Consider the following 24,270-nt stretch of genomic DNA (forward strand, 5'->3'; position numbering starts at 1 on the left):
GTATTGTCACATTAGTTCAGTACACCATCCATCAATGCAGATACTCATGCCAGTTGGCAAGATAGACATGCAGGAGCATATACAAGGATGTGATGTGACATGATGTGATATCTGCGGCCAGAGTCCATCAGATGATTGAGGCCAAGCCCAATTCTCCATGCACGCAGATGCAACGTCAGCATGCGCCACCTTCCCCCTCCGCAATGCCTACCTCCCAGTTGAGCAATTGTCATGTAAACTTTCCCTGGGAATTTCAAGGGGATTCTTCAACATTTCTCTGGAGTTTTGTCAACTTGCAACAATTCATTCTTTTCTGGCCTCGGGTGACTGCCTGGGTGGTGTTTGTACCTTCTCCTTGTGGCTACATGGGTTTCCTATGGTTTGCAACCGCAGTCCAAAGATGTGTAGGTTAGTGGATTTTCCACGGAAAATGCGTGGGGTTACGCAGATAGGGCAGGGCCTGGGTAAGATGCTTGTTTGGAGAGCTGTGCAAACTTGATATCCAAATGGCCTCCTTCTGCACGGGAGGGATTTGATGAATAATTTTCTACATTTTTACTGTTTATACGTTAAGAGACGATCACAATTTACTTAGCTGTTTCACTGAAAGTATCATTTTAAATCAAATTTGAATTCTACATATTTACTATAACTTCATATTTAAAACAATAAGCCATCTTACAGACCATAAATATCACTGGCGATACAAAAGCAGCAAAAGTTGATGCTTATTCCTGCAACGAATGGAGAGCCTAAAAAAGAATTGTTCCCCCAAAGTCATTTCAGCAGAACCAGTTCCATTCAGGCACAACAGCTGGCATTTACACTGTTGAGATTTACTGATTTTTTTTTTGCAACAGCAACTCTGATAATAATTTAAAGTACAATTGATGTTCATCACAGATTTGTATCTCGACAACTTGCGGTTCCACATACCCAAAGTGACAAGTAGAATTACTGGTCTTGGATTAACTGCTGTTCAAACCTTTCATTCAGGTGTACTTTCCATTGGATTCTATCCCATTTCTGCTCCTGGTCATTTTGACATTTTCAAATCATAGGTAATTCATCAGGACACTCATGCAGATTAACTTTCCTTCTTATGATTGAGGATTCTGTCAAAAGTATCACCAATGTGGACATGAGGATCATTCTTCTCTGGTAATAACATGGACGTTTTCTTTCGCTCTCTAGGCAGTCACTTATTTTCTTGTACTTACCTTGTGGCCATTCAGTATTTTCCACACACTTGTTAAGATATATTAAATGCTTTTAATTTATACAATACATAATATTAAAACCAGACTCTTGTAAAGATTAGGGCACCACCAATAACTTTATCAGTATTCTGAAAATAAGAAATGAATTACCAACACGTTGAAGTGATTATTTCTTAGATTGGTGGGGAAAATAATCATATTCATTTTGGTGATCAATGTTGCTAACACTCACTTTTTGAACTAAGAACCAACTTACAGAACCATAAATCCAATCCATGGGAGCTAATTTTTAATACACACTTAAGAATTCCAAGCATGCAATTTAATTGGATCTCTTTGCAGTCAGAGCTTGAAATGATCCAACAATTCTGTCACTTAATTAGCAGGTGAAGGGGCTGTCACATTCAGAAACTTTTATAAATATGGATAGATTTGGCATTAATCTGGTTACTATGTTAACCATCTAGAATAAAGCTTATACACACCCATTAACACATACAAAGGAAAATGTCCCAAAATGTCTCAGCGATTCACAGATTAAAATTGACCCAAAGGGGTACCTTGGGTCACAGAAATAGAAGGGTCAATGCTATACTTTGAGAATTAAGAGGGGAAAATAATGAGAGCAACAATTTAGAATGTCCAGTTATCATTCAGACCAAGAAAGTAAGTAGGATGGTCAGCAGTTTATTGGGAATAAAATCAAGAGAACATTTGGGCTTGATGTTCAGTCTGAGGTCAGAGGGGGTACAAAATGCAGAAGCTTCCAAAATCTATAGAATTAGGGGGCTAGGATGGGGAGAATCTTGGGAGGGCAAGGACAAGAGGTAGCTGAATGAATAATCATTCAATTGTCTTGGCAACAACGTGCATGAGCTCCTCATACTCGTTTATGAAGAGGATGGAGGGGGATGTGTTTAATTTCTTTATGCAAAGAATTATCTTTGAATAGCCTTCCAGGAAGATCCATGTGATTCAAATGGATCAGCAGATTAGAAGAGGGGATAGAAACGTCACTTCTCTTAAAAGTTGAGCTAAGATGTTCAAAAGAGCATCACACTTTTATCTGTGTGCTATCAAATGGGTTATAAGCACTTTCTGCATGCTTGCACCATTCCAGATGTTCTGGACCAAACAAAATTCGTGAAAGCTCCACCATCTACCACATTACTGGTTCAGGGACAGATATCACTTTTTATTTAGTGCAATTAACAGAAGAAACTATAGAATTGAGGATGCGTTCATTCTCTCTGGAAGATCTATTATCAAAAATCCTATCACCATGTCCAATTTTACATCTTCCTGGAACAAGCTTCTCACTTTCTGTGTGAATGAGAGGTATTTACTCCGTCGAATAGCAATTTATTTCACAAGGTCACAAGTGTAAGATAGTCTTAAGTAATCCTGTGATGCAGTGGTACTACCTCTTTAATACTGGTAGTACACTAGCACTAAATATTTCTGCTTCCAAATATCAAAATGATATCAATGGGGAGACCACATGAAAGGGATATTTTCCCAACATTCTATTCTGACTGCAGAACTATACTGATATACACACTTGTCCACAGTAAAGCAAAGATCATTTTTGACCCAATTTTCATAACTGCCTCACCTACAAATAGTACAGGAGTCTCTAGCTACTTTAATCAAAATACCATCAGTCCAATCAAACTAAAAATAAGGGCATATTGCCTTCCAAACCTTATTTTTGCGAAAATGAACAAGCAGGACTCTTCCCCTTCTACTCAAAACTCAACTTTTTCCAGGAAACCCACCACTAAGTGTTCTTGGCACAATAGCTAAAGTAAGTGGTATTAAATAAATGAACCATGCATCACAGAATGTTGTTTACCAGAATGGAATATGAAAAGGTCTATGAAATAACAGCTAGCAGTTTATCCAAGGTAGAAGTCAATTTTAGCCTTATTTCCTAGGCAACTAAATTCAGAATTGTTACAATGCAATAGGCCATTCGGCCCATAGTGCTTGCATCAGCTCTCCAAATGACTCGTCATTTTTCTGCTCATACGTTTACACGCTGTTTTCATTCAAAATCGTCAAATGACTCGATTGAAGCTGCCTCCATCACACATCCAGGCAGTACATTCCTGAAATACTAGTTGGAGAAAATTCCCTCTCTCATCACATTTGCTCGTTTTGCTAATCACTTTAAATCTGTCCACTTGCTCTCAATCCTTTTACGAGTAGGAACAGTTTCTCCCCATCTACTATATTCAGCCCTCTCACCATTCTGAACCCCTCTCTCAAATCTACTTTTAACCTTCTTCTCCAATCTAGCTTCATAACGGAAGTTTCTCATCCTTGAAGCCATTCTTGCATTTAGACTTGTCCTATACTGTGAAAGAACAAAGAAATAACTGCACAGGAACAGGCCTTTCAGCCTCCAAGTCTGCACCGACTGTGCCGCCCGACGGAACTAAGTCGGGTGCCTAGAACGGTACACAATACTCGAGCTGAGGTCCAAATAGTGTCTTGCACAAGTTTAGCAAAACCCCCTTGCTCTTGTACTCTATGCTCCTATTAATAGGTCCAGAATGCTTTAACTGTTTTCTCCTCCTATCATGCCATCTTCAATGATCAATGGATCTATACACCCAGGTCCTTCTGCTCCTGCATCACCTTAAGAATTGTGCCCTTCATTTTGTATTGTCTGCCCGTATTCCTCCTATCAAAATGCATTATCTGCAGCTTTTTAGTGCAATTACTGAAAGACGGTTGGAGTGGCAGTGGTTATACAGTGGGTGGGGGTTGGGCAAGACTCCACATTGGAGATGAAGAGCAAAGGCAGCCATTTAATCCTTTGAAAGAGCCATCCACATAATCCCACTCACCCCTCTCTTTCTCCCCCCCAAATCCCTATATTTTCTGTTGTATTCAGCACTGCAAGGTTACTGCAGATCATGGTCAACCAAGACTGGTACATGTGAATTAAGAAGTCCCTTAACTCCACAAGCAAGGATGAATGCTATTACATCAATGAATTTTGGAAACCAGAGTACATTCTGGAATTAAAACAGCAATAACCATATAATATTTTCTGAATGATCAGTTATCCAATAACACCTTGCAGTCTCGCCTCAATTCTTCCTCTATAGAAAATAACTGCAGTAGTGGAGGCAACATACTTACTCAGGCATCAGGCTGAGACAAACATTGTCACATTGCACGAACTGGCATCAGACAACAATGAACCAATTGTCAAAGCAAGATTTTTCATAGTACAGTGATCGATGTGGAGACTGGGGGTCAGATACTCTAAATACATCTATTCATGTTATACAAATTAATGTGGCTCAGTCAGAGCACTTTGTGTAACATTTTCTACAGAATTTTTTTTAAACTTCCCTCTTCACAAGGATATTTAAAATGTTTAATTTGAATTGTCTCATGGAATAAATACCCTGACATTTATGAATTAGTTGTAATCTACACATTGACTCATGGTGTCTTTCACATTTTATTGAAAAAATCATCCATAAATTAATACAAAAATGTATAACAAATGATCAAAGGTGTGAAAGGTGGGACAGAAGGCTTTGAGGTGAAAACTCTAATACTTTTCAATGCTTTTCAGTGCACAGGTCTAGAACTTTGCTGATCCGTCCCATTCTATTTGGAAACATGCAAAAACTAGACCATACAACAAAAATTTAAAAAGGAACCATATTCAATAACCAGTGCATGCCAACATTTGAAAAAAATTCTATCCAATTAGGCCTTATTCCTGCACACAAGTTTGATGGTTTTCTACTCTCTTGCATATTTACCAACTTACTTTGCATGCTATTTGGCTCACATACTAACATATTGTGAGTCTTGTGCACCAAATATGGCAAAAAGTGATCCAAATCAGGATTATCCTTCATCCCCACAACATGGAACATGTTTGTGAAATGGACAGGGGATTTTACCCAGTAGCTACATTGGAAAATTAAAATCTGTGGTTTGAATTGTTTCACACTGACTCAAAAGCTAAACCTAGTAAATACCTTTCTCGATGATTTTGAAGTTATTTTTTCCTCCCCAATTCTTAAACTATGGAATTTTTCAGAATGTTTTCTATATTATGTTGGAACATGCACATCACAATTTTCTCCTTTATACAAATACACAAAAACTCATTGGAGAGAAATCACCAAAACATGACCAGTACATATTTAAGTGCTTCATCAAAGCCATTTTGGGGAAGGAGTGGGAGTGGATCAGAAGGAAAAAATATAGAGGTGGAAAAAAGACAAACATATGGTTACATATAGCTATCAATCGAAACAAAATACAATCACAATTTTATTTCTGCAGTAAAGCAATATATCAGATTCAGAAATAGCAACACAAGTTACCATTGACAGCTGAAAATGAAACAAATCAGCCTTCTCTTTATTGCTATACACTCTTGACTGCATCATATTTGGTCTTCAGGATAATATCTGCAATATTCCTTTGTGAAACATTAGCTTTCAATGTGAACATAAAAACTAAATAAGGCTAGCAGCCTTTCAAGGACAAGTCTAGGAGCAAAATTCTTTACCTTGAGAATCTTTAGCAAAACAGGATCAGCAGAGAACAAAATAGGAGTTCTATTTTGTGTTCACACTAACAATTTAGCTAAAAAAATGGACAGGAGAAATTTCATCCTTAGATGTCCTTTCATATGGACTGATCATGACCTTGCAACAAAAGCTTCCATGCCGACTCACTTAGGTTGTTTCTCACTGCAAACAGCAGGGCCTGTGTCATCTCCCTACCATTTATTGTTGGATGCAATCATAAGACTCATAAAAGGCGTAAACTAAAGATTGATACAAAAATATACATACATATATACATATACACATATACATATACATATACCCCCACTTTAAAAAAAATTCTCTTTTCCCCCATCTCTTATCCTGGCACTTAAAGCAATGGATCACCAGCAGTTGTGTTAAAAGTTGCATGGTGTGCTCATCATATTTTACGTAACACTTCATTTATCCTTGGCATAAAAAACTGCAGAATCACGTGTGCAGTGCCACATCCTACCATTCTTGAGCAGTGATCATCTACAACATCTAATACTATAAACCATGTTTCTTTTAAAAATGGCTGAACAATTTAAACAGGCAATGGGCTTTAGCACCAAACTCATTAAGTTGACATTCTACAAACATGGTAAGGGCAAAAGGAGCTCACCAATTCAGACAGAGAAGCTGACATTAGCAGCTAAATGCCATAAACTAAGGAAGGCAGTTGAACCCCCAAATGCAGAATGTTAAAAGAAACACAGGCTTGACTTCACAAGTGCTAGGTGTTGCCATAAACCCAATTCATAAAGGTGGAAAATAGCTTTCTACATTTTAAGTGTAGTCATTTGAATTGATAGAACAAAATGCTACAGTGTTATTGGCACACATTTGCTTTTAACAAAACACTGATATTTCAAATATAATCAGTTACATTGAATAAAGTCAAGCAACCACAGTTTAACTAAGGCATGCATAAAACTGCCAAATTTTCTCAGAACAATCCATGAATATCAGCAGCATGAGAGAGTGTAGCAGTAAAGAGGGCTGAAACGGAACACTCATTAAGTCATATATTCGGGAACACATGCTAATAAAATCACCTCATGTTTACAAGGGGATTGTATTGTGTGTGTTCTGTGCCTTACATATACAACAGTGTCAGACTTAAATTGTTGATCTCAACATGTAAACCTTGTGGTTCAGTAGACTATAAATAAAAAAATATCTGGCAATTCACAGCTTATTTACAAAAACTTCATCCACTAGAAGTGTGTTAACAATTACTAGTGAATAAAAAAAGGTAATGGTATGCTTTTCAGCTAATTTAGTATTTGATCACAAGGTGATTGGAAAGGAAACTGCTCACTTCATTCCTATTGGCATCCAATGCCAAAATATGATACAATAGCTTCCAACTAGATCTGCAGTCTTGGAATTCAGTTTGATTCATTGCTCCAATGCTGCTATGTGGATTCACCAGTTTATTTTTCCTTCTTGATCAATGATGTACTATTATCCAATTGGAAAAGTGGGAATGAGGGGTTACACTCATGAAGTTCATGACACAAGGAATTTCAAGCCTGATTTTATCATGCTCACCAGCGCTTCTGCATAGGCATTGACCATTACCCAACCCGTTGTCAGAGTAAAATCAGGAGTGCTGGCCAATTCCACAAGACCACGCAACGGAACTTTTGTGTTGTCTCATTGCAGATTTTTTTTTTAAAAACCAGGTTTACAAGTCCATCAATTTTTTTTTCTGAGCAAGCAATCCTAACCCTCACTATACCATTATGCCTATTATAACTTAATAGTCACTCACTGGAGCCAGCTCCGGTGTCAAGTTTACAGTTATATTTTTATACAAGACTTCAACTGTGATATTTGGAAAGTACTTCAAGTTTTGCAGGCCATCAAGCTGTTGCCTCTCTTTAGAATGTCTCAACAAAGCATATCTGCAACAACAAATCAAAACGATAGTAAAACAGTTTGTTAAGGCGCTCATAACAGTTCAATGTTACTGAATTAACATGCAACTAACAATGAGCATTAGACAAGATAGATAGGTTTTTGGGGTCAGAGAGAGAGGGACGTGCCCACTTTCCTTCTTGTTCTCTTTTCATTTGATTCATGTCAAACCTTTGGTGACCCTTGTGATGCCTTGCCCTCATTGTGGCTTGTTGTCGTCTTGTCTCCTGGACTTTTTCCTTTGTTTTTAATGACTCACGTCAGTCTTTTCTTGTGAGGGGTAGTGGATGGGAGGAGGATGGAGTGGGTATTCTTGTTTATTAGGACATGGTGGGAGTTTCGGTACCTGAGAGAGATAGTAAGCCATGTGGAAAAAGGGGTGGGGGAGGTGGTGTTGGTCAAGGCCCTTGAAGAAAGGGAGTAATGGGTGTGTAGGTTCTGTCATATATTTTAGGTGTTTTGGGAGAGTGGTTATTGAGGTGGTGTGTTGGGGGAGGGGGCTGTCAGGTTGGGGACTTTTATTCAAGATAAATAGGTTCAGCTTTGCAGAATTAGAATCCTAACACCATTAGTACAAGTGAATTATTTACTTTAATTTTTAAAGTTTGTCCTAAGTATCTATTTACACAGCTATTTGCTGAATAAGTGGATATTATATTTTGTGGATGGGGGCGAGTGTGGCAAGAAGCATATTAAATAAGGTCAAAAAACAGAAAATGTTGGAAAATCTCAGCCGGTCTGATAGCATCTGTGAAGAGAGGGAATAGAGTCAACTTTGAGTCTGGGTGACCCAGAGTCCTGAGCTGTTCTGACAAAGGGTCAGCCAGACTCAAAACATAGGCTGTATTCTCTCTCTGCAGATGCTGTCAGACCGGCTAAGATTTTCAAATATTTTGTTTTTTGTTTCAGATCCCAGCACCCACAGTATTTTTTTAAAATCCCAATTCAATCAAGTCCAATTCAGAGTCTCAACAAGTTGAGACATTCCCGATCCAAGCTGACAAGACAGCACTCTCACCTCCTATCTTGGGCTTGATCTACATGATCCAAGCTGATTGGAGTAGGCATGGCATCTCCTCCAAGGCTTGATCTCTTCTGCATCTTAGCCAAAAATTTTAAAAATTGCTTGAAATGAAGCTAAAATGTAACCTAATGACTTCAACCAAGCACAGCACTTTGATACTACACTTGAGCTTAGCCAAAAGGCCAAATAAGATCAATTTTGGAATACATTTTGTTTATGTCACAATATCACATGACACCCAACCATTTGGTAAAATTAACAGCAAAGAACTGAAAATCAGCTCAATTATGAGTGACTCAAAAAAACCTACAATCTATTTTTAGTCCAAATGGTTATTTACTTGTTGACATTTGTTCTCCATTTGCCCAATAAAAGGAACAGACTCCAAGTCAAGAGATCAACAGTTTTGCACTATTAATAGGTTTATGTTTAAGGTATCCAGCACTATCTCCCACCAAATATTTGGATATTTCCAAAGGGAGTAATTTGTCATGAGATGTTAAGTGAAAATGAAATAAATAATTCACAAAACTGAAGAGGATAAACTCAAAAATCACACTGATATTCAGCTGTGTTCTACATTTGTAGAATGAGTGCTATGGAGACAAAATGCTTTGATGTTAATGTTGCCTTAATGATCAATGCACAATAAAGAAAACATTGGCCTGGATTTTGCAATGACAATGATAGCAAAAATGTCAGCAGCATCATTATACTCCACTGATACCAACAGTATCCAGGAGTTTGTATGTGTGCAGAATAATGTAAAAAGTCCAGAAGGTGACCAATGCTCCTCCAGGGGATGTGTTTTGAAGTCCCCTCAAACAATGAATTGACTGAAACATCCACTATAAGTTCTCTTCAAATATTACTAATTTCAATGGTGCACTAGCTAAACACCCATACTAAACAGGAAGAAATTTTATATTTGAGGAATGTGATAAAAGATTCTACATACTTTGAAAAAATAATCTTGTTATATTTATATTACAGCTAAACCCAATCATTAAATTTTGCTTGCTGAAAGTTTAAATTAAAATGAAGGATCAAGTACTTGGCTAGCACTGCTGCCTCACAGTGGCAGGGACATGGGTTCAATTCCTGGCTTGGGTCAGTGTGTGGCAAATCTGCATGTTCTCCCTGTGTCTGTGTGGGCTTCCTCTGGGTGCTCAGATTTCTTCCCGCAGTCCAAAGAAGTGTGGGTTAGGTTGATTGGCTATGCTAAATTTCAAGGGAACTAGCTAGGGTCAAGGCATGGGGTTATGGGGATAGGGCCTGGGTGGGACTGAGATCAGATGCAGACCTGATGGGCCGAATGGCCTCCTTCCACACTGTAGGATTCTATGATTCTAATTCCTGATTTGCTGTCTGAGAATATTTCAATGTAATTGATTCCTTGTTCTGCCTTATTCACTTTACTGCTTCTCACAACCAAAGTCCTCATCTTGATAAAACATTTAAAATGTTGCTAGGCAAGGGGAACAGCTACAATTTTATGGGCAGCTTTTTTCGTAGTCAACTGCAAGCACCACTGCTATATTGCTGACAGCAAAATCAAGCCTTTACTTCCCAAAAGTCAAATTGATAAATATGCAATTACTCCATTTACTGTCATCACTGTACTCAAGGGATTCAGAGTGAGCTGACATTGCTGTATAATAACCAGTCCTAATAATACACGCTCACCAAATGTTCACTGTGTGATGGCCTACCAAGACAAAGATGAATATTCTGAAGCCTGTTGGTAATATATTGCTTGGTGAGTGAATACCTAATTGTTTGCTTTCTGGATAAAGACAAATTTCACCACTCGTGCTGCATTCACAATTGAAGGATACTCTAGAAAATCTCAGTACTGAAACCCACCGTGATCAGGTTGTGTACTTGCTGTGCACTGCCAATTTAATCCCTATAGTTAAGAGTAACTCATTTACAACCCTTGTGCTCCAGGCCTGAAGATGTATGTTTATGCTTGGGTTTCCAGTATAAGTTTCTGCACTTCATTGATAAAAATGTGTGGATTTTGAAACAATAAGGAATAAATTAGACTAACCCACAATAGGCATGCTCTTAATTTAATACAATTCAGTCGCAATGCAAACCTCTGTGCCCAGACTTTACTTAATTTGCTTTACAATCTGATATGGTTTAGGGTTGTGTTGCCTAGATCTCAATGCTCTAAAAGGTTGGGAGCCTTAATGCCCATTCCTTGGATCAATTGCTGAAAGGGAGGGCTTAGAGGATTACATATGGTTACACAAGGTGGTAATTAAGTTCATGCATGCATGGAATGGAATTATACAAAAGGAGAGCTTTTTCAGATCAGCTTACCATTCAATGTTACGACAATAGCTTGTCTATAATGTAGAAGCGTGAGGAACACCATTCTTACAATAACTTTTTGAACATTTCATACGTGATACTAGAAATCACTGAGAATTTTCACTTTATTGTAATGTTAATATTGCCAAGTAGTGTTGTGATCAATATTTATTTTGAAATCGTTTCATAACCTTGGACAAGCCATTTTAAGAATGTTTTCTACCATCCCCTCTGAATCCAAATCCAGTAAGTACGTTCAAGCACAGTACCTGAAAAAGTGATACTCACCTTCCCAAGAACTGCACTTCCCCTCGATGGTGGTGAGGAACAGATTTGTATTTTCCTAAATCACCCCCTGGTCTTGTCACTGTCAGGCCAGCAAACTGAACCCTAAAAAAGCCACATAGATTCTTAAACACATTTTTAGCTACATCAAAATTAATGCACTTTATTTGAAGCAAGGCCAGAAAATTTATTCATTTTCAAAACAGGGATTTTTGTTGCAAATGATTAAGTGCAGCACATTCAAATTTGACAAAAATAGTCTGAAAGTATAAAAGGTTATAACCTTTGGCAGCTGTGCTGTTCATTCTTCCAACTTATTCTCCATTCACCAATGTATATGAGAAGGTGAGGAGGAAAACAAAGAACCTCATCCTAAAAAATGCCTTACTAACTATACTTACGTGATTCCCTCTCTGCAAGTCCCTACATGATATTGCTATCAATAATCCAAACAAAAAAAGGTGCAATTTCCTTTTTAAAAATACAGAGCACATAATTCCTAACAATTACTGGATAGGGATAATGTTTTGTCAGACCTGTCTCAAAGACAAACGAAAACAGATATACATCATGGCAATAGTGTAATTTAGAACTGCAAGGGAAATGACCAAAATTAACCCCATGTCTCTATTCATGGTAATTTAGCAATGACAGAGGCAGAATAACTCTAATATGTTCATATCTACAGTACTCAAATTCCACCAACTGCAGTAGCAATGACAACTGGATTGATCCCATACAGTGGCACGTTTGTGCCTTCAGTATTCCTGGAATATTTCATGTTCACAGCAGAGCCCGAGTAGTTGAATGGTTTCAAAAGGGTGGTAGACATAATTCTAATAAAAAAAAAGAGGGAAAGAGGGATATGGGGAACAGGTGGCAAGTTGGATTTGAGATGAGGGAGAGATCAGTCATGATCTGATTGAATAGCAGAGCAGGCTTGAAGGGCTGAATTTGCCCACTTTGATTCCTAATTCTTATGTTCCTATGTTCATTTCTAACAAGATATCTATCTGGACTCTAAATAGTTATACAAGTGTATCAGCAGGACTTACTGCCTGCATAATATATCCACCACATTTCAGCTCAGGAGAAAAATTCAAATGTCAATTTAACATTTACTCTCCATCTAGTATTCCCCCTCTTGTGCATGGGAATAAATACCTCGACTTCACATAGCATCACTGCAAGCAGCTTAAATCAAAATTGAACACCATGGGAGGTCAAACCTTCTTCACAAACCCTCTCCTTGGCCCTTGGCAATGGTAGCAGACAGCATTATATTCCACAACTTAGAATGAAAACCAGCTGAAATCTGACAAGCTCTTTTAATATCAAACTGAGAATGCTAGAAATATAAATTAAAACATTCTGTATACATAGGAGGATTGTCAGCATTGAAAGAGATCTAAAGCTAATGTTCCTGGCAAGACCATCCAGTAAAATATAAAAGCTTGAATAACAAGCATTAGCATGACCTGACTTTTGAACTTCCTTTTCCTTGTGTCAAGTGCTGTCTCCCCCACTGAAGTCAGGATGGTGAGCTGGGGACTTCTCCATCAGTGCAGCCCCTCTCCCTGACATTGTGTACCCTCTTCTACAAGGACAGACAAGAGAGATTAGGCAGTGCTGGCCCCTCTTCCCCAATTTCAGCAACTAATTTAAATGTGATGCTGCATTTAACAGTGCTGGTAGCTCTTCAGTTGTGCCAGAGATTTCAGCTTTGCTGATGGGTCAGTAATTACCCTGGGTACACTCCCATGTTCAGAAGAACCGTGCATCCTCTGTCTCTGCAGCTAGTGTGTCTGCTAGTGGCCGCAGACCAGGACGGCTATCATCCAAGTGTTGTGCTGCACTTAAAGGGCAGCATCACTAAATCATGGGGCAGTCCTGTCACAATTACCTAGTCTCTAACCCTTCTCCTCGCTTCTATCTGCCATTGCATTACAAAACGTGGCCATGATACTGGCTGCCGTTGTTGCTTTAAGCTGAGCCTGAACACTCGGCCTCCCCCACCTGCCATCCCTAATTGGCCACCAAACCTATCTTTAGAAAACTTCCAGGAAAATTGCGGCCTTTGACAGCTTCCTCCCTCGGAGTGTGGTCAGAACGTGGAAGTGATACTGACTGGTTGCAATCCTAAACAATTAATCTCGGTGTTAAAATGTCTTTTAAACTGTTCTAATGTCATGGAACTTTATGTATATGTATAGTTGAGTATCATACACAAACAAGTGCTGCTTCTCACATAGTATGTAAATCAAGGGTGCATGGAAGGCAATCATGTATGCACTGAAATTGTTTGATAGAGCAGACGCAGCACGGTTTTGTTAAGGGGAAGTCGTGTCTGACAAATTTATTGGAGTTCTATGGGGATGTGTCTAGGGCGGTGGATAGAGGAGAGCTGGTAGATGTGGTGTTTCTTGATTTTCAGAAGGTGTTTGATAAGGGGCCACACAAGAGGTTATTACAGAAGGTCAGGGGGCATGGAGTTGGGGGTAGTGTTAGCATGGATAGGGGATTGGCTGTCAAATAGGAGGCAGAGTGGGGATCAATGGGTGCTGTTCAGATTGGCGGTTGGTAACTAGTGCAGTGCCCCAGGGTTCGGTGCTGGGGCCTCAGCTATTTACCATTTATATAGATGATCTGGAGGAGGGAACCGAGTGTATGGTGTCGAAATTTGCTGATGATTCCAAGATTGGTGGAACGGCAAATTGTGTGGAGGGCGTGGAAAGTCTGCAGAAGGATCTAGATAGGCTGGGTGAATGGGCCAGGAACTGGCAAATGGAATTCAATGTTGGCAAGCGTGAAGTTGTCCACTTTGGTAGGAATAATGGTAGGAAGGACTATTGCTTACATGGTGAAAAACTGCAGCATGCGACGGTGCAGAGGGACCTCAGGGTCCTTGTGCATGAGTCGCTAAAAACCCAGCCTGCAGGTGCAGCAGGTGGTCAGGAAGGCGAATGGGATGCTGGCCTTCATAGCGAGGGGTCTTGCTGCAACTGTACAGGGCACTGGTGAGGCCGCAGCTGGAGTACTGTGTGCAGTTTTGGTCGCCGCACTTACGCAAGGATATTTTGGCCTTGGAGGAAGTGCAGAGGAGGTTTACTAGGCTGGTACCAGAGTTGAGGGGGTTGAACTATGAGGAGAGGCTGAATAAACTAGGCTTGTACTCGCTAGAGTTTAGAAGAATGAGGGGAGATCTCATTGAGACATATAAGATGATGAATGGGATGGATAGGATAGAGGTGGAGAGACTCTTCCCGCTCAGAAAGGACAGTAGGACTAGAGGGCACAGCCTCAAGATGGGGGGGGGCAGTTTAGAACAGAGTTGAGGAGGAACTTCTTCACTCAAAGGGTGGTGAATCTCTGGAATTCTCTGCCCGTTGAAATGGTGGAGGCTGCCTCGCTAAATATATTTAAGACGCGGGTAGATAGGTTTTTGATAGGCAAGGGGGTTAAGGGCTATGGGGAGAAGGCGGGAAAGTGGAACTGAGCCACGACAGATCAGCCATGATCTTATTGAATGGCGGGGCAGGCTCAAAGGGCTAGTTGGCCTACTCCTGCTCCTATTTCTTATGTTCTTATGTTCTTATGAAATAGCTTAAAAAAATCAATTATTTTACACAAATAAAAAGTAGTGTGCAACACCATATCTTGTAGTGAGGTTGTAGGATTAATTGGATGTTTTATTTTTAGTGCTACAGTATGCTACAAGGGGAGTTCTAGATGGAGTGTAAATGTTATACTAATATTTGAATTTTTCTTTCAAGCTGAAGTGTGGTGGGTATATTATTAAATTTAAGCTACTGAAAGAGTTTCCAATGGGATAGTAGCAATGATGTATGATGCCATACATCATCAGTAATGGAGAGAAGGTTTATCACCTTGGTCTGTTTGTGAAGAGTTTGGTCACATTGTGACCCAGGGTAGTTTTAAAGAGTCACATGCTTCTTAGGGTACTATCAAGTTGAGGCTGAAATCAGTATGTATTCCAGCTTGCAATCTATTGGATTAGAACTACGATACCTTGAATGGAGTTGTTCCAACTCCCCCTTTTGGAAGAAGGCAGAACCAGGTCTATTTTTGTTTGTAAAGCCAGGGGAGAGTGGGAACGCAGTCCTCCACTATCACAAATTTTGCAGTGGAGTATCCCGCATTTGGGGTCATCGCACGCATCAGCACACCCAAAGTGCAATGGGCTAGTCTCATCCTGGGCGAACTACCTGCTTAGGGACATATTCCTTTCCTCTACATGATTCTTGAACCTGTTGCCTTCCAGATCCGTAACCACCTCTCTCACTCAATTCCATTTGAAACTCTCCAATTTGGTTTCTACTCCTGCCACAATTCCAAACTTATTCTGATGAAACTCAAAAATGACATTCCTTTCAAAGCTGCCAGAAGTTATTATCCCACCTTGGCCTCATGCTCTGGATTCCCCCTAAAGCTCTGTCTCCCTCTCTCTCATCCTTTAAAAGATGCTTCTTAAAAAGAGTCACAAATTTGCATAAAAACTGGAGTAAATCATGCTACTTTTTTTCTCCCCCGCCCCCAGTAAGAAGTCTGACAACACCAGGTTTTAAGTCCAGCCGATTTATTTGATAGTAAGCTCACAAGCTTTCGAGGTTCCCCCCTTTGCCAGGTGAATGGAGAGTTCTGGCCTCAGACAGTACATATAACAGCACAGACAGTTTACAGATTACTGATTAGAACGCAAATCTTCACACCTAACCTGCTATTCAAGTCTTAAAAGTGGCTGACAATGTGAGTGGAAGGAGCACTGAGCACAGGTTAAAAGATGTGTATTGTCTCCAAACAGTACAGTAAGACTTCTCCAGAGTCTTCAACATATCATTAAGGAAGACGAACATCTCGCCAGGGCCATCCCCACATCCCCACTTCTTGCCTTCAGACAACCACGCAACCTCAAACAGACCATTGTTTGCAGCAAACTACCCAACCTTCAGGAGAACAGTGACCACAGTACCACACAACCCTGCCACAGCAACCTTTGCAAGACATGGCAAATCATCAACATGGATGACATCATCACACGTGAGAATACCATCCACCAGGTACACAGTAAATACTCTTACAACTTGGCTAACGTGGTCTACCTAATACGTTACAAGAAAGGATGTCCCGAAGCATGGTACACTGGGGAGACTATGCAGACGCTACAACAACGGATGAATGAACATCGCTTGACAATCACCACGCAAGACCGTTCCCTTCCTGTTGGCGAACACTTCAGTGGTCATGGGCATTCGGCCTCCGACCCTCGGGCAAGCATTCTCCCAGGTGGCCTTCACAACACACGACAGCGTAGAGTCGCTGAGCAGAAACCGATAGCCAAGTTCTGCACACGAGGATGGTCTCAACAGGGATCTTGGGTTCATGTTGCACTATCTGTAACCCCCATGACTTGCCTGGGTTTGCAAAACCTCACTTACTGTACTGTCTGGAGACAATACACATCTCTTTAACCTGTGCTCAGTGCTCCTTCCATTCACATTGTCAGCCACTTTAAGACTGGAATAGCAGGTTAGGTGTAAAGATTCGCATTCTAATCAGTAATCTGTAAACTGTCTGTGCTTTATATGTACTGTCTGAAGCCAGAACTCTCCATTCACCTGACAAAGAGGGGAACCTCAAAAGCTTGAGTTTACTATCAATCAAATCGGTTGGACTTGAACCTGGTGTTGTCAGGCTTCTTACTGTGTTTACTCCAGTCCAACGCCAGCATCTCCACATCATGACTTTTTTTCCCAGCAGGACTTTTAAAATGAATCTCCCACACTGCATTTTGGCAAATCACACTGCAAGTCAGTGGGCAGGGCTTACTCCCGATGATGAGACCAATAGCATAGTGCTGAGTGGGTCGCTGCATAGGCACCAATCAGCACTGAGATCAGCATATGAACCGCAGCCCCGCACTGGCCAGCGGCAAGACCCTGTATTGCCAGCCATGTGACACCCCTACGACTGATCGCTGGCCTCCCAGCCCTGACTGCGACCACCCCCCCCGCACCCCCAAGAGTCTTGACTCCCAATCCCACACCACCCTCCCCCCCCCTCAAATTTGAAACAGCATTTCATAATCATCTTTGAGAAAGATGCTGGATATTAAACTACCGGTGCTATATAAGATGCTGATCTTTCTGCAGCTTTCAACATTGTAAAATCGCACTCTGATATCTTCCATTAACTTACTAGCTCAGAAGCCAAAGAATCATAGAATCCCTACAGTGCAGAAGGAAGCCATTTAGCCTATTGGGTTTGCACTGACTCTGACAGAACTTCCCACCTAAGCCCTATCCCACAACCCCACGTATTTACCCTTCTAGTCCCCCTAACCTAAACATCTTGGGACATTAAGTGGTAACTGAGCAGGATCTATCCATGTACCTGCATGTCATTGGACTGTGGGAGGAAACTGGAGCACTCGGAGGAAACCAACCTAATATTGCTCTTTCTTGATTCTATTCTCAGCCATCTGACTGTAGCCAGAGCATTACCAGCAATGATGCTCTTCCAAACTGTTCAGACATCAGGAAGGGGCACGCTTTCCCTCCTCCGGCACTTTAGCACAGTGGTTGGCACTACTGCCCCTCAGTGCCAGGGACTCAGGTTTGATTGCCAGCTTGGGTCACTGTCTGTGTAGAGTTTGTACGTTCTCACCATGTCTGCATGGGTTTCCTCCAGGTGTTTCGGTTTCCTCCCACAGACAAACAGATGGAAGTTAAGTTGACTGGCCATGCCAAATTGACTTAGTGTCAGGGGACGTGGGGTTAAGGGGATAGGATCTGGTGGGATTGTTGTCAGTGCAGACTTGATAGGCTGAATGTACTGCACCATATGGATTCTATGATTCTCTTCTTCCTCATTTGTACATCAGGAGTCGGCTTCTATAATAGTGGTGGCACTCAGCAGCGCTTTCTGATTACTATTTTTGGACTTTCAATTCTAAAGGAACTGTCTTTTACTTCAGTGAAACAATAGGAAGACCAAAGCTATAGTTCCAGCTCCAACAACAAACTTCATAATCTTACTACCAATTCCGACCTCTCCCACTGATCACCTCAAAATAAACCAGACTATTTAAGCCTAATTTCTATTTAAAATTCCAAATTCACTGCACTGAAAAAAAAAATTTCCCCGACAGATAAAATCATTACATTCAAACCTTCCAACCCAATGAACTCAGTCTGGTCACCTACACTTCACCCTTCTTAAATTTCAGCTCACGTTAAACTCTTGCATGGGCCCTATTCCACACATTGCTCCCTTACCCATCATCTAAGTTTGCGCAGATCCAAGTTTAATTTTGAGATATTAGGAGATCAAAAGACAAACTTTTCATTATTGTATTCAAATCTCTCAATGTCTTAATCTGACTGCATTTATAACCTTGCAGCCTTACTCACTTACCCCTCCAAATTTTACTCTTGAGTCTAGCTTCTTTTGCTATCCTTTCACCACATCAACACATTAAAATAGAAGAGTGCTCCTAAAGCATGCTTCACATTCCATACAATTCTGATTGAGTTTTTGCCTCAACCCAAAATTTTCTTGCTTGCTCCTCCCCACATCTTTTCATTCCCCAAGAGATCAAAGCTCTATCAATCCCAGTCTCAAACATATTCAATGGTGGCACATAGACAATTTTCTTGGGCACATAGACAATTTTCTTGGGCACATAATGCCAAAGACTCATGACCCTCGGTAAGAAATTTCCCATTTTAGTCCTCATTATGAGGCTTAGCCCCATGTTCTAAGTACCTCAGTTAAGGGAAACAATTTCTTGTGCAGCACCAGGAATAGTTTTCTGTGTGAAAAGAAAGCACTACATTGAAGTCATCCGTATTGCCACCCTGATGCATGGAAAAATATTTAAAGTTGGAGAAGGTGGCAGGAGATGGGGAAAGATTTGTAGTTGGTGACTGCATTGCAGTGTGAACTGTCCAGCTTCTTTAAAGAATAAATCACTCATCATACACAAAAATATGTATTATTTCAGGAAAATATCTAAAAAGTCAGCTGCTAGAGCTCATGACAAGTTAAATTACTTCAATGTACAAACGACAACTTTTTATTTTCATCCATCTCAGAAAGCTACCAATGCCACAATTGCAATATTTGTATTTTGTAGGGGTAACAAACATGAATGCACCAATTATTAAATTTTATTATCTTTAATAAAAATTTCAGTCCTAAATTTCCTAGGTCTTCAAGATACAAGTTTTGGGCAGATTGAGGGAAGGGCAGAATTTGGAGAGGTAAGCTACAAGCTTAAATCCTTCTTTTCAAAAATGGAGATTGTTTTGGCAGATATTTCTTGCCTCTGCCACACTCACTGTACTGTTAGACGAGGTGGTCAACTTGGGGTAACATGAGCCACCATTAACTCCAGCAGTTTGCTCTCCTCAGCACCCAACCCCGCAATGTCAAACGAGAGTATACTTGCACAGGGCAGGCATACTTGCACTCACAGGTTATCTTGCTGATAGAAGTGGTGGGACCCACGATGCCAATTTCTTTAACATGATTGACCATCTCAAGGAAAAGGAGCTGCTCCATGATCAATATTTCTTGCACATTACTGCTGAGCGATTGGCCAGATTAGTGCACTGGCTTCCCCCAAACCTTCCAACAAAAGGTGTGGGATGGAAATTTTGCCTACATCAGGGCAGGTGCCCAAAATGCACCATAGATTTTCCAAATGATCATGCCCCAAAGGATTCAGGACAGTTAACCCCAGGGCAAACTGCCTGTTAGAAACCTGCCACACCACATTTCCAACAGCAGTGCAACTCTCCAAGATTTTCAGGCCCAATATATTTATGAACCTTTGATCTGTCCACACACACTAACAGTTCACTGGCTGTGATTTGAATACAAATTCAAATCCACTCGTTCTTGCTGGAGAAATCTAAGTCAAGCAAGATAACTTTCAACATGGTGTTCATTTGAATACACTTTAATTCTATCCATATGAAATGCGGTCTGGTTTAGTGACATATATGTACAAACTTAGATGCAACTCATTATTGTGTCATGCCCAACTAACCTTTTCCAGAGATCATCATCTTCACCTCCCCAACCCCAGAAAGCATTCGGGAATCCATTAATTTTCCTAAACTGTTCCACTGTTAATCCACTCACTCCACCAAAAAATTCATTATAAGGAAGCCTGTAGAAAAAAAACAGAACTATTAAAAAAAATGGAGGGGTCTGTACAGTTGCAGTTGAAGGAAAACAATGATTGAACCAGGGTGTGTCTACTACACATTGGAAGTACTAATTCATGGGTGCATCAGAGCAACCAACAAGGGAGTCACTGACAACTTTTCATGGCTTTCTTAATGATCTTACATGGAAGTATAAACATGGCTATCAGAACAAGCCACTTGCTTACAGCTTTCTGAAGAACTCAATTCAAAATGAAGGTTTGCTAGAATTTCACAAAGCTATATAAAGAGTAGGAATTAAAGGGTGCTTTTCAAATCAGCAGGCAGTCAATAGTTGGGTGCCAAAGGGATCGGTGCTGGGATCCCAGCTATTCACAATATAGATTAATGATTTGGATGAGGGAGCAAAACATAACATCTCAAAGTTTGCAGATGATACCAAGTTGGGTGGGAGGCTGAACTGTGACAAGGATGCAGAGATACTTCAGAATGATCTGGAACAGGTTGGTGAGTGGGCTAATCAATGGCAGATGCAGTATAATTTTGATTAAAATGTGAGGTTATTCACTTTGGAAGCAAAAACAAGAAAGTAGATTACTACCCAAATGTCTAAGTTGGTAGAGGGGAGAGTGCAGCGTGACGTGGGCGTCATTGTGCACCAGTCACTGAAGGTAAGCATGCAGATATAGCAAGCAGTAAATGGCATGTTGCCAGAGGTTTCGAGTACAGGAGCAGGGATATGTTGTTGCAACTATACAGGGCCTTGGTGAGACCACATTTAGAGTATTGCGTGCAGTTTTGATCTCCTTTTCTGAGGAAGAATGTTCTTGCTCTCGAGGAACTGCAGCAAAAGGTTTACCAAGCTGATTCTGGGGACGGTGGGATTTATGTCGGAGGAGAGATTGATTAGGTTAGGATTGTTTTCACTGGAGTTCAGACGAATGAGGGGACATCTCAGAGACTGATAAAATTCTAACAGGTCTAGGCAGGATAGATGCAGGGAGGGTGTTCCTGATGGTGGGGGAGTCCAGGACCAGGGGTCACAGTCTGAAGATTCAGGGTAGACCATTTAGGTGAGGAGGCTTTTCTTCACCAAAACTGGTGAGCCTGTGGAATTCATTACCACAGGAAGCAATTGATGCCAATCATTGAATGCATTTAAAAAAAAGGTGGCTGGATATAGCACCTGGGGCAAATAGGATAAAAAGGTTATGGGAAAAAGGAGGATTAGGCTATTGAGTTGGATGATCAGCCATGATCATAATGAATGGTGGCATAGGCTCAAAGAGCCAAATGGCCTCCTCTTCTTCCTATTTCAATGCTTCTAGTTTTCTAGTTCTATGTCTAGCGATTATCACAGATTAAGCAATAGGACGTACAGGTACATGTATTTATCTAACTTGGCTGCAAAGTGCCTTGGCATCTGTCCACAACCATAGTAATTGCGATCATTTTCAGGTATGTGATCAACATCATGAAAGATTATGCAATCCCAGTCCAAGTCTTTCAAAGCCTCCAGAAACCCAACATTGAAGAGCATTGCACGGTTAAATGGTTGAAACCCAGCCTGTAAGAGAGAGAAAACAGTTCATTTCTCCAGCAATGAGAACATTTTAAACAGCCAAGACTGGGAGGGATTCTTTTCTGTGTTACTTGCAACAAAATTGTAACTAGGTACATAAAATTGTTTACAAGGGGCTGCAGAGTTACAAGCACTGCTGCCTCACAGCGCTAGGGACTTGGGTTCAATTCTCAGCTCGGGTCACTGTGTGCACACTCTCCCCCGTGTCTGTGTGTGTGAGTTTCCTCCGGATGCTCCGATTTCCTCCCATAGTCCAAAAGATGTGCTGTTTACATGCAATGGCTCCAAATTCTCCCTCAATGTACCCAGAGTGTGGTAACTAGGGGATATTCACAGCAACTTCATTACTGCTATGAGTCTACTTGTGACGAATAAACAAACTTTAAAAACTTTTAAGTGAGCTCAAAGAAAATCTCAACTATCTTGACACATATTCTACCTGATCTTAAAATTTTGGACACTATGCATATCTCTTATCATTAGAATAAGGACATCTACATGGTGCAATATTAAAAAAACCAGAAAATGGAATAAAAAAAATTACTGAAATCATAGTAAACTTTGGTTAACATTGCTGAAAAGAAAGTGCAGTCCTGTTGCGAAGTTTATCAATGAACTCTGGCCAAAATTCTCCAGCCATTCAAGCCAGCAGGATTCTCTAGTCCTTTCGGCAGTACACCCCCACCTGCAGATTTCCCTACTGCGTGGGGTGGTTTCAATGAAAAAGCCCATTGATAGAGGCAAAAGCAGAGAATCCCACCGCCAAGGAACAGCAAGGCACCAAGAAACGTGTGGCTGATGGTCTGGAGAATCCTGCCCCTTAGTTCAATTCATATTGCAATTAATGGCACAAATAAATGGAAGAATGTACAGAAGAACAGTAAGGTCTGAAAGAAAAAAAATTGCACTTCTTTCCAGTAATGAAAAGTGCTAGAAGTGTTTTACAGCAGTCTAATCTAGTCACTGTAGTAACGCAGAAAACACAGCAAACTCCCAAAAACAATACAATAATGACCAGATAGTCTTATTTTATTTAAGATGTTGATTGAGGGATAAAAATTGGTCAGAACATAAAGGCTCTTAATAGTGCCACGAGGTCTTTTACATCCACTGTGCAAGCATGTGGGTGCTGGGTTTAAATTCATCAACCAAAAGAAGCAAAAAAAGTGTACCATTGCACAAGGTACGTTCTGTTGTAAAGCTCGATTTTATCCATAACCAACTAAAGTATAGTAATTGCAAGGCAACTTTTAAAAAGCCTTAATAAAACTATTTAGATACTTATTCCATTTTTGAATTTTAAATGCTTACATGTTATTTCAAAATTTTAGTTTTGAGGTGCAATATTTTTTCTTTAAACTAGGATGGGCAATAAAAAAATCTGGCCTGGCCAGCAACACTCAAATCCCATTAAAAAAACTAAGTCCTTCTGTGAATACAACTTGGATCAGTCATGCATACATCTAGATTCTGGGCAATAAACTGGAGAGAAAAGCTAGATGTGGGCCTCCAAAGCATGTTGAGCCTGAAGCCAGTTACTCCACAAAGACAGTGACCCAAGCCTTGAACAGTAACCAACTAATCCCTGGAACGGGTATGTTGTCTTATGAAAAAAGTTGGACAGGCTACTTGATTGAAACATAAGGTCCTGAGGGAGGATATTGACGTGGAGCTAACGTTTCCTCTTATGGGAAGATTAGTACGAGGGGCCACTGTTTAAAATGAGAAGTCATCCATTTAGGACCGATGAAGACAAATGTTTTCTCTCAAGATGGCTGAGTGTCTCTAAAAATCTCTTCCTGAAAAGATGGTGGAAGCAGATGCTGACTATTTTAAGGGAGAGGGTGAAAGCTTATGTGGGGTATGCAGGGTTGAGTTTACAATCAATCAGAAGAGCTTTGATCTGATTGAATGGCAGAGCAAGTTTGAAAGACCAAGTGGCCTATTCCTGCTCCTAGTTTGTATGGTCGCCCAACCACCTGATAATGACTGGATCAAATTGCACATTGCAGAGACCTTGAATTACTCTGCAGCAGACAGAATCAAATAACACATTCCAGACAAACTATAGGGTGTGACTTGCCTTCCAAAATGAATCAGAAATATGGTCTCGCCCACAAGCGCTGCAAATTGGCACAGACAT

General features: G+C 40.5%; 1 protein-coding gene across 2 annotated transcripts in view; it reads right to left on the reverse strand.

The window, feature by feature from the left end:
• Positions 1-4,682: 4,682 nt before the first annotated feature.
• The window catches only part of LOC145353948 (beta-1,4-galactosyltransferase 5-like), a 92,609-nt gene continuing 73,021 nt past the window's right edge, over positions 4,683-24,270 (reverse strand). For both annotated transcript variants that reach the window (XM_080204968.1, XM_080204969.1), the window contains exons 6-9: positions 21,925-22,112; positions 20,425-20,547; positions 11,355-11,456; positions 4,683-7,707 (exon numbers count right to left, since the gene is read on the reverse strand). In XM_080204968.1, coding sequence (XP_080061094.1) covers positions 7,560-7,707; positions 11,355-11,456; positions 20,425-20,547; positions 21,925-22,112 — 561 coding nt within the window. In that variant the 3' untranslated portion in view covers positions 4,683-7,559. The remainder of the gene's footprint in view (positions 7,708-11,354; positions 11,457-20,424; positions 20,548-21,924; positions 22,113-24,270) is intronic.

The sequence above is a fragment of the Carcharhinus amblyrhynchos genome, chromosome 16 (assembly GCF_965287045.1).
Source record: "Carcharhinus amblyrhynchos chromosome 16, sCarAmb.v2.hapA, whole genome shotgun sequence".
NCBI classification, from domain to species: Eukaryota; Metazoa; Chordata; class Chondrichthyes; order Carcharhiniformes; family Carcharhinidae; genus Carcharhinus; species Carcharhinus amblyrhynchos.